Here is an 11,114-nt window from a genome sequence, read left to right as displayed (position 1 = left end):
TTAACAACCACTGTTAAAATCAACCATCAACCCCAACTCAGAATTCCATAAACAAAATTAACTCTGCAAAAAAATTTCAACAGAATCATTCAAAACAAACCATTATTTCAGAAAATCAGCAACATCATAAATTGAAGTAGCACGCTTACCGGCAACGAGGGAGGAAGGGAAGTGACGGCTAGGAGGAAAGAAATTCTACTCAGACAGAAAGAGAAGGAGAGAGAGGGCTCGAGGACAACGACGACAGAGATTGCAACGCCAGCAACTCCAAGCGGATCTTTGAGAGGCGACGACGGCAAGGAGAAGCAACGTCTGCAACGACGATGAGACACGGTGCGGAGCAAATAGGCAGCAACGGGAAGATTGACGGGAAGCAGAGAAGAAGTGACAAGCAGAAACGATGAGGAGCAGGGCGAGGAGGGCAGAAGCACCAATGACCCACGATGAGGGTGGATATCGGTGATGGTGGCGGCTGCTCTTCGTTGGAGTTGGAGGAAGATTGGAAGGAAATTAGGGTTGAGGTGTGGTGAGGGATTGAACAAAAGGGGCTGGGGGCTCTGTGGGTACTGATTAGGATTTAGGGCTTTAATCTTAGGCGTTTTTTTTTAATTTTTTTTAAAGAGCCAAAACGACACCGTTTAGTTTTTTAGCTTTCAAACCAAAAATCGTTAAAAAACCGAACGGTTCTTCCGGTTCACTGGTTAACCGCCAATTTGACCGGTTTTTTACTAATTTTTTGCCAAACGATTTTTGACCTTATCCGAACCGGTTAGGTGACCGGTTCCCGATTAATCCGGCCGGTTCGATTTTCAAAACCATAATTTTTCCACAGCCCGACTCTTTAACCACGTGTTCCTCATGCATTTACGCAGAAGGAATAAATGAATTTCTGTATACATATTATTATAATTCTCCTATTATAATTAATGTCATTAATAAGTGGAGTTGATGATAGAAGAGTGAAATAAAAAATAAAATTATTGTTAAATTATATAAATAAAATAAATTATAAAAAATTTTGGCTAATTATAACTGAAAATTTTTAATTACTAAACTTTTTCATTCAAAAATTACTCATAAATATAAATAAAAAGCTAACTCTTCTCAACAGCTCAAATTTGCATTCATGAATTATTTTTTTACTCCTCGAATAGTAATAAATAATAGATCTTCGACACTGTGACTAGAGGTGGAAATAGGCCAGGCGGCCTGCCAGGGGCCTACAGCCTGGCCTGTGTTTGGCCTGACCTAGCCTGGCCTGATAAGAAATAGGCCCAGGCTCAGGCTATTAAAAAAGCCTATATTATTTAAAAGGCCAGGCCTAGGCTTTTGAAATAGCCTGTCAGGCCGGCCTGAGCCTGCAAATATATATATAGAGAATTTTATTATACTAGTAAAAATACTATTAGAAGGATTTAAACTTGGGTCTTCTATGAAATAGGCCTATTGACAGGCTTCAGGCCAGGCCAGATTTAACAACAGGCCAGGCTCAGTACTCATTAAAAAGCCTATACCAGGCTACAGGCCAGGCTAAGGCCAATATATTCTATTACAGGCCTGGCCTATTAAGAGTAAAGCTTGGCCTGGCCTGACCTGTTTCCACCCCTAACTGTAACACGCTTTTTCTTTAACATGATGTTCATTTAATTGGAATGCACTATTATTAATTTATTATTACTAAAATTCTAAGGTTATTACTTATCAGTTATCACATTAACATGTAGTAGTTTGGATTTGGATTTTGGACCCTAAGAGTGTTTGACTTATTCTTCGCGTGCTGGTTACATATTAGATCTTAGATCTTTTCTTTTTTTTTTCTTTAATTTCCCAGATACAAAAAAATTCCCTGTTTCCTATGTTTTTGTCGGTAACAAAACTGACCCATTCTAGTATTCCCTTCTCAACTACGAAGCCATAGCACAAGATCCAAAGTTATTAACTTTCGGTGGTTAATCTCAATGGGTTTGCTTCAATTTCTGCTTCTGACATCTCAAGAGGTGAGGAAGTTAACTCGTTAATAGCTGCATTTGGATGACACGTGGCAATCTTCAAAACTATGCTTTTCCAACAAACCTGAACTTGATCATGGAATTTTTTAGCACATTGATTTTAATTGAAGTCCAAAGATTTGAACTTTGAGCAGCATTTGATGATGGGTGTTCAATGAAGTTTCAGTTCATAGCTTCCCAGTTAAGTCTTGGTACCTTTTTTACATTTTTGCAAATTATAAGATGAATCTGGGATTCAAATTCCTGTGTCATGCTGAAACCAAGAGGTTAATTTCATTGTTAGGAGTGATAGTAGTTATAGTTTTAGTGGTTCAGTTTTCTGAACTTCCATATAGTGAATTTGTTACTTCCCTTGCTGGCAAGATTACTAGTTTCTCAATGGATGCATCTATGGTTGATTCTAAACTGGAGGGTAATATTGATAATACACACCCAAATGGTTCAACTCCTGCATCCCAATTAGATCAAGATAGAAGTTCACTAGTTCACAATAATGGCAATGGTTCATCCATCAATAGTGCACCTTCAAACAATGCACCAGCACCACAGAGTATGGTGGCATTGTCAAATCAAACATCACTAAATTCAGAAACAGATTCAACAAGTCCAATGATGTCTGTCATGTCCAATTCAAGTTTGGCGAAAAAAGACACGACAAAGGGTGAGAGTTCTGGTTCTTTGCTGGGTAATAATTCGAAGGTTGGTAATGGCAAGTATGTGACTAAAAAGAATCCCAAAGGGAAGCCCTCTAAAGTAGTTTCGATATCCGACATGAACTTATTGTTGCAGCAAAGTCATGATTCATCCCAATTAGTGGTATGTAACTGAATGATGGGTCGAAAAATCAGTATTGTAGATTGAACTTTATCAGTAGATTTCTTATTCGTCTCGATTTTGAATGTTTTTAGAAACCAACAAGGTCTTCAGCTGTTGATCAGGAAATATTTCATGCAAGATCTGAGATCGAAAATGCACCTATCATCACGAATGATTCGAGACTTTACCCGCCTCTCTACAGGAATGTCTCCATGTTCAAAAGGTATGATGAATAATTGACAATGTGATTAAATGGCCTAATTCTGGTTGAACTATTAATATCTTATTACATCTTAGATTGATTTAAGTTGATAATAGATTCATTTTGTTATTTTGTTTAGTACATCGAATTATTTTGTTGTCTGGATTACCATTCTAGTACCATCATATATCTTTTTATGTCTTGGTTTAATTGATATCATTCAAATAATCATGACTGTGTAGGAGTTATGAACTAATGGAGAAGATGCTCAAAGTTTACATCTACAAAGATGGAGACAGACCCATCTTTCATGAACCCTTACTGGATGGAATATATGCATCTGAAGGATGGTTCATGAAACTAATGGAGGAAAACAAACACTTTGTCACTCAAGATCCCGAATCGGCTCACCTGTTCTACATACCTTTCAGTTCAAGATTGTTGCAGTTGACTATCTATGTTCGAAACTCACACAATCGTTCAAACTTAATCCAGTACATGGCAAAGCATGTGGACATGATTGCAGGAAAGTATCCATTTTGGAGTAGAACTGATGGAGCAGATCACTTTGTCGTTGCTTGCCATGATTGGGTATGCCTCTTTCCACACATCTACAATATTTCCAAATTTTGTTCTTGTATTCAAGATAATCAATATAGTGTCTGCTTGTGTTCTCTCTTACATTGCAATTTGCATCATTGTCTTGCTCATGTTCATGCAAATTCTCATTAAATATGATAACCACAGCAACTATAGGGATCATCCGTGGAATAAGGGATGGTTGCTAATCGCTCCGATCTTAGAGCAGGGTTGAAAAGAAAGCACAGAGGAATACCTTAAATAAACATATTGTAATTTGCATCATTGATAACTTTTGATAAGTAGCATTAGTAAATTTCTCCCTAAATTCTATCTTGTTAGTTATGGATTGTAGTATTCCATGCATGATGTCATGTCTACTAGCCCATGTATGATTGAATCATGAATTTCTGTTGAAGCAGTTTGACCAGTAAATTGAGTGGGAAGGGTAGTTTTAACAAGCACCATTTCTCATCACCAGGCTCCTGCAGAGACAAGAGGGCGAATTCTAAATTGCATCAGAGCCCTCTGCAACGCGGACATCGAAGTAGGATTCAAAATAGGCAAGGATGTTTCTCTTCCAGAAACATACATAAGATCACCCAACAACCCTGCCAAAAACATAGGGGGAAACCCCCCTTCCGAGAGGCCTATCCTTGCATTCTTCGCCGGCGGATTACACGGCTATGTTCGGCCAACTCTGCTTAATCACTGGGAGAACAAAGAACCTGACATGAAAATATCAGGTCCATTGCCACATGTGAAGGGCAATGCAAACTACATTGAGCTAATGAAGAGTAGCAAGTTCTGCATTTGTGCTAGAGGGCATGAAGTTAACAGCCCCCGTGTCGTGGAGGCAATCTTCCATGAATGTGTTCCGGTGATCATATCTGATAACTTCATACCACCTCTCTTTGAGGTCTTGAACTGGGAATCTTTCGCCGTGTTCGTCGCGGAGAAAGATATTCCGAATTTGAGGAGCATTCTGCTTTCAATATCTGAAGAGAAGTACTTGGAGATGCATAAGAGGGTGAAGAAGGTGCAAAAACATTTTGTGTGGCATTATAAGCCTGTAAAATATGATTTGTTTTATATGTTGCTTCATTCCATTTGGTACAATAGACTTTTCCGAATAAGCCACTCTTAAATTATAGCAAGTATATTTTTTGTAGAGAGCTCATACTTTGTCGAAATTTGATCACTTGTTTATCTTCTTTTATTTGGAATTTGATCAAAGTGTGAAAGTGCTGATTCTGTTATAGCAGAAAAAGGAAAGAGAGGTGTGGTGTATTGATGATGATATTTGTTTGACAATATTTTAAGGTTTTTGTTTCGGAAAAGTCTAGGGCCACCAACTTTATTAAATTTTGGCCAGTATGTAACCAGCAAAGAAAAGTGAGTAATCTCACACCGTTGGATGAAATTTCACACTATTAAAAATATCATTGATAACTACAAATTACAAAAACTGTTGGTCCCTAACACTCTTCTTTTGTTTCACAAGACGAATATAAAAATCAACTATTAAATTAATCATAATATAAGTATACAAGTTTATATTTATATATATTACTCTATACATTTTTTTACTAAATAATTATTTATAAAAATAATTTAAATTATGAAAATAAAATAATCAAATCGATCATACAAAATACTCAAACTTTTTATAACAGTTCAATCAAATATTTTCAACAGTACCAAATATATATCTCTCGATGTAGTTGATTTTTTATATTTATGTATCAATATTGTTTTTCATTATTATTAAAAATTTAAATATTTTTAAATATAATTATCCTTTAGAAAGTAATATCTTAAGGCAGCTATTCCGTCCTTGGACACACTCCAACACTACTGTGTCGACACTCGACTTACTCAACCTTTTGAATTAATATCAAGTCAGCCTAACTTTCAGTATTTAGCAAGAAAGTTAAGAACACAAGAGAACACAATAGAAAGGAAGCTTTGGTGAAAAGAACGCTTTATTACTCAAGTGTTTGTTACAAATGACTCTCACACTCAAACTCTAACTCTCTCCTCCTATTTATAGCCATCTACCTCCTTAATGGATGGTTAGGATTAAATCTAATCAACGATCCAGATTAATAATCCAAAACTTTCATTACAAATATTTATCTTACCACAACTTTCTAAATACTTCTAGATTATTTCATACTACTCTTCATACTTCTATATACATCCACACTCTTCTAGATTCTTCTATGACTTTCTAGAGTCTTCTAAAATCTTCTAGGGTATTTCGGGACATTTTAGGACATTCTATAACGTTTTGGAACCATATAGAGCATTTTCAAACACTCCAGAAAATTATACAAACACCGTTAAATCTAGGTTTAATTACTCTGTTGGTCCCTATAGTTTCGCAAAATTTTCAATTAGGTCCTTATACTTTTTTTCCTTTTAATTGAGTCCTTGCACCAAATTTTTTTTAATTAGGTCCTTACACTTTTTTTTCCTTTTATTTAGGTCCCTATGCCAATTCTTTTTTGGCCAATTCTCCCATGCCTTTTAACTTTGGTGCCGAAATTGTCGAAATTGCTTTTTGTAGTAAGTTTTAAATATTAAAAAATTATTTACTTTTATATTTTTTAATTTAAATATTAATTTTTATCTCTTTTTAGTAAGTTAGGCAAGTACATATAGGTACCATAGCATGCACCTTCTTTTTTTTAGTTGGGTCCCTATAAAATTAAGCGAATTACTACTAAGAAGAACTTACTTGAAAAAAAAATTAGTGTAGGGACTCAATTAAAAAGAAAAAAGTATAGGGATTTAATTGAAAATTTCACGAAACTATAGGGACCAACAAAGTAATTAAACCTTAAATCTAACCTTCTAAAATTTACTGACATTCTCCCCCACCTAATGTGCAGATGTCCTCGTCATGTTCTGTTCATGATAGCACTCTAGGCGTTCTTGGAATTGCCACAAATCTTCACGAGTTTTCCAGCTAGCTTCGATTATCGGGAGTCCTTTCCACTTGATCAAATATTTGATACTTGGTGGTACTCCTCTTCATCACACGACGTGATTAGCTAAAATCTCTTTGATTTCTTTATCGAAAGACCTAATCACCACAGGCGGAGCACGACTCAAGTCACCTCTACTCGGTTCATCTTGATCTTCATGATATGGTTTAAGCATACTCACATGGAAGATTGGGTGGATCTTCATAGAGGGAGGGAGTTGTACTTTGTAAGCAACCTCCCCAACATGTCCAATGATCTCAAATGACCATTTGTATTTGCGGATTAAGCCCTTATAAACCTTGTGAAAGGTTGAATTGTTATGGAAGAAGTTTAATCATTACCTTATCTCCCACTTGATAGCTTGCATGTCTCCTCTTCTTATCTGCCCATTTCTTCATCCTCTTTGCAGCTTTGTCGAGGTAAGAACGAGGGTTATCTACTTGTTCTTCCCATGACTTAATCATATGATAAGTTTCAGAGCTCTTCCCTGGGTAAGAGGAAGAAAGAGAGTGTGGTGTAAGCGGATGTTGTCCGGTCACAATCTCGAATAGACTCTTCCCTGTGAATTCGTTCTTTTGCAGATTATATGAAAACTGAACAATGTCTAGGAGTTTTGTCCAATCCTTCTGATTAGCGCTTAAAAAATGTCCCAAGTAACACTCGAGTAAGGCATTCATTCTCTCAGTCTATCCGTCAATTTGAGGATGGAAGCTTGTTGAGAAATGAAGCTCCGACCTAAGAAATTTGAACAGCTCTATCCATAGTCGTCCTGTGAAGCGCGGATCTCGATCACTAATGATACTCTTAGACAATCCCCAGTACTTCACCACATTCTTGAAGACTAATCGTGCTGCTTCCTCTGTAGTGCAGTCAGTAGGGGTAGGTATAAAGGTAGCATACTTCGAAAACCGATTCACTACCACAAGAATAGATCCAAACCCCTCAGACTTTGGTAAGGCATAGATGAAATCTAAAGACACACTTTTTCATGATCGCTCTGGCGGCGGCAGAGGTTCCAACAATCCACTTGATGTCTTGTTTTCAATCTTTTCTTGTTGGTACACAAGACAAGTCTTCACATAACTCTCTACTTCATCCCTCATTTGAGACCAATAATAGGAAGATTCAATAAGTGCCAAGATCCTTCGTTGGCCTTGATGACCAGCCCATTTGGTGTCGTGGCATTCCTTCACTAGCTTTCTCCTTATATTTTTTTACTTAGGGATGTATAGTCTTCTGCCTTTGGTGTAGAGAAGGTCGTCTTCTAGCCAAAATTGTTTAGTCTTACCTTCTCTAGCCAATTTCACCCATTTCTTGGCTAAGGGATCATGATGAAACCTTTCCTTGATGGTATGTAAAATATCTCCTTCGACATGGAAATGACTATCATCCTGTATGGTATTGAGATAGGTGGTTTCGCTCCTACCTCCAATTCAATCTTGTGGTCCACCTTCCTCCTAGGTGGTAGTTGTTTTGCCAACTCGGGAGGCATCACATCCTTATTTTCATCAAGGACTTCATTGATTTTAGGAAAAATAGCTTCTCCTTCGAATGTTGACTCCACTTGTAGTAGAGCCAAAGACATCATCTTCCACTTCTTGAACCCTTTCTTGAGTTGCATAGCAGAAAGCATCGGTAGTCCTCCAGCTTTAGAGACTGTAGGGACCATGCATGGAGACCCTTTCTCCATGACGCATACTATGTCATAGTATAGCATAGGTATTATATTTGCCTTCCTTTGCAAATCGAGTCCGATGACTATTTTGAAATCATCCATGGATGCTACTGAAAAATCCACAAGGCCCTTTTAAGAATTAAGAGTCACCTCAACCCCTTTTGCCACTCCCTTAAGGGGGTTCACCCTTGGTATTCACGGGTTTGAACCAGCCATTCTTTTCGATGATCTTTAACCCAAATCTCTTTGCTTCATTAGGCATGATGAAGTTGTGTGTAGCACTAGTGTCGATCATAGCCATGGCGGATTTTTTTTATTGATAAAGGCTTTGACATACATTAAGCCTTTCATTTTTGCAGTGCTTGCCTCTTTGCCCTTCACAACATTCATGAGTTGGATAGATCCAACACACTAAGTTACTTGAGATTGAGCCTCTCATTCTTTGACGATAGATGTCAGAATCCCTAACTTAGGATAGTCCTTTATTTGGTGTGGTCCCTTGCACATAAAGCATCCTCCTTTGGGCACGAAAACTTTCTTCTTTTCTTCGTACTCTTTCTTTGAAGAGTATTTTCCTTCCTACTTGGTTGAGAAACTCTTCCCCTTATCTCTCCCACTTTTAACAGAACTAGATTTGGAGAAAGACTTGGATTTAGAGTCTCCTCTATGATACTCAGTGAGTGATTCGGCTACTACGATGACCTCATAGATATCCTTAACATTCCTTCTTTGTAGTTCTTACTTTGCCCAAGGTTGGAGTTAGGGATTTGAAACCTAAGAATAGTGAATTCCCTTATGTAGTTGTTAATCGTACTCTTGCGCTTCAACTCCCTTAACTTCTTCCTTACTTCATAGACCACATTATCAGGAAAGAATTATCTTTTTAACTCTCTTTTGAAATCTTCTCATGTGACTATGTTGCAAGTACCCTTTTCATATCTACGCACTTTCTCCTCCACCACAAAGTAGCATTATCAGAAAGGTAGAGAGTTACAGTGCATACCTTTATTGCTTCTTCGACCAACCCTTGGCCTTCAAAGTACATCTCTATTTACCATAGGAAGTTCTCCACCTCTCGAGCGTCCCTCATACCCTTGAACTCCTTTGGCTTTGTGAGATCAATTTTTGTCGTCTTCCTTATAATAGTTGGTCGAGATTTTGCCTTATCGAACCAAACTCGAACTTCCTCAAATAGTTTTAAGGAATTCTCAAGCTTCTCTTTGATTTGGAGCATACTTTCTTTGAAAGCATCTAATTCTCCTAATACATGAATCTTGAGGGACTCCTTGTCATGTTCTATCCTTTGGAAGCGCACATCCATAAAGGATAGAACATTCTCCAATATAGAAACTCTCTCTTCTAAAAAGTTAGAGTCCTTACCTCTAGATTTACTTGAAAAGCGGGCCTTCTTGCCTCCCCATTGAGAAGGAATAACATCCCTTCCCTTTTGAGACTCAACATACTCCATGGTTATACCAGAAGTCATACCCACAAACTATTTGTGCTCCCTCTTAAACCTTGCTTTGATGCCAAATTTGTCACGGCATTGGACATACTCCAACGCTACCGTATCGGCACTCGAACTTACTCAACCTCTTGAACTAAGACCAAGTCCGCCTAACCCTCAGTATTTAGCAAGAAAGCTAAGAACACAAGAGAAAGGAAGTTTTTGTGGAAAGAACACTTTATTACTCAAGTGTTTTATTACAAATGACTCTCACACTCAAACTCTAACTCTCTTCTCCTATTTACAGCCATCCACCTCCTTAATGGATGGTTAGGATTACATCTAATCAACCGTCCAAATTAATCATCCAGAACCTTTATTACAAATATCTATCCTACCACAACTTTCTAAATATTTTTAGATTATTTCATACTATTCTTCATACTTTTATATACATCCATACTATTTTAGATTACTTTATGACATTCCAGAGTATTCTAGAACCTTCTAGGGTATTTCGGGACCTTCTAGGACATTTTAGAACGTTCTGGAATCATTTAGAGCATTCTTAAACACTTCAGAAAACTATACAAACACCGTTAAATCTAACATTCTAAAATTTACTGTGACACAGCGCTTCCTTTTTTTATGTTTCCTTTGGTACTCAACAGGGGTGCTCATGACTCAGTCCTGTTCCTTTTTAAGTTTTACTTTAAGATTAATTTGGTCCAGCTTAGTTGTGATCTAGTTAGACTCGAGATTTTAATAAATGACTCGACTAATTTATTAAATTGGGTTCGGGTTATCCAGACTCAACTCGTTGAAACTGCATAAAAAAAATATACATTTTGTTCTCATGAAACTTTAAATATGTATTTGGTTTGTAATTGACTTAATTATTATTATGTCAATGTTGCAATGTTATAAAATAATTATTTTAAAAAATTTAGAAATTCAAAAGATGTGAGATCCAAACTTTGGTAATATTGTGATGCACTATAAAAAGTGTAAAACCCGGTTAATTAACGGCTAATTAACCCATAAATGAGAATTTATTCTAGAAAGCCCAAAATGTGATTTTTGTGGCTAAATGTGATAGAGGAGATTGAGACGAGAATTTCAGCACCAATTTTATAGAAATCGGACCAAGATTGGACTGAACGGGCCAAACCGGGCCAACCGGACCCAAAGTGGGCCCTTGGCCCAACTAAACTAAACCAAAACCCTAGTTTTCAGCATTCTCTCTCCTTACAACACTCATATTCACGCTGAAATTAGAGAGAAAGGGAGGAAGAACACTCTCTCAAGTTCTCTCCCTTGGTTGATCTTCAAACCACCATAACTTTTGATCTAGAGCTCCGATTGCCGCTCCGTTTGTGGCCACGCGTTCACT

General features: G+C 37.2%; 1 protein-coding gene across 1 annotated transcript; it reads left to right on the top strand.

Moving 5' to 3' along the window:
• The first annotated feature begins 1,747 nt into the window (after positions 1 to 1,747).
• LOC107470786 (probable glycosyltransferase At5g03795) lies at positions 1,748 to 4,781 on the top strand. Its single transcript, XM_016090207.3, has 4 exons — positions 1,748 to 2,825; positions 2,918 to 3,048; positions 3,270 to 3,618; positions 4,088 to 4,781. The coding sequence occupies exons 1-4, from the start codon at positions 2,232 to 2,234 to the stop codon at positions 4,751 to 4,753; spliced, it is 1,740 nt and encodes a 579-aa protein (XP_015945693.1). The 5' UTR covers positions 1,748 to 2,231; the 3' UTR covers positions 4,754 to 4,781.
• Positions 4,782 to 11,114: the final 6,333 nt, after the last annotated feature.

The sequence above is a fragment of the Arachis duranensis genome, chromosome 10 (genome assembly GCF_000817695.3).
Source record: "Arachis duranensis cultivar V14167 chromosome 10, aradu.V14167.gnm2.J7QH, whole genome shotgun sequence".
Classification (NCBI taxonomy): Eukaryota; Viridiplantae; Streptophyta; class Magnoliopsida; order Fabales; family Fabaceae; genus Arachis; species Arachis duranensis.
This window is presented reverse-complemented; position numbering and strand designations above follow the sequence as displayed.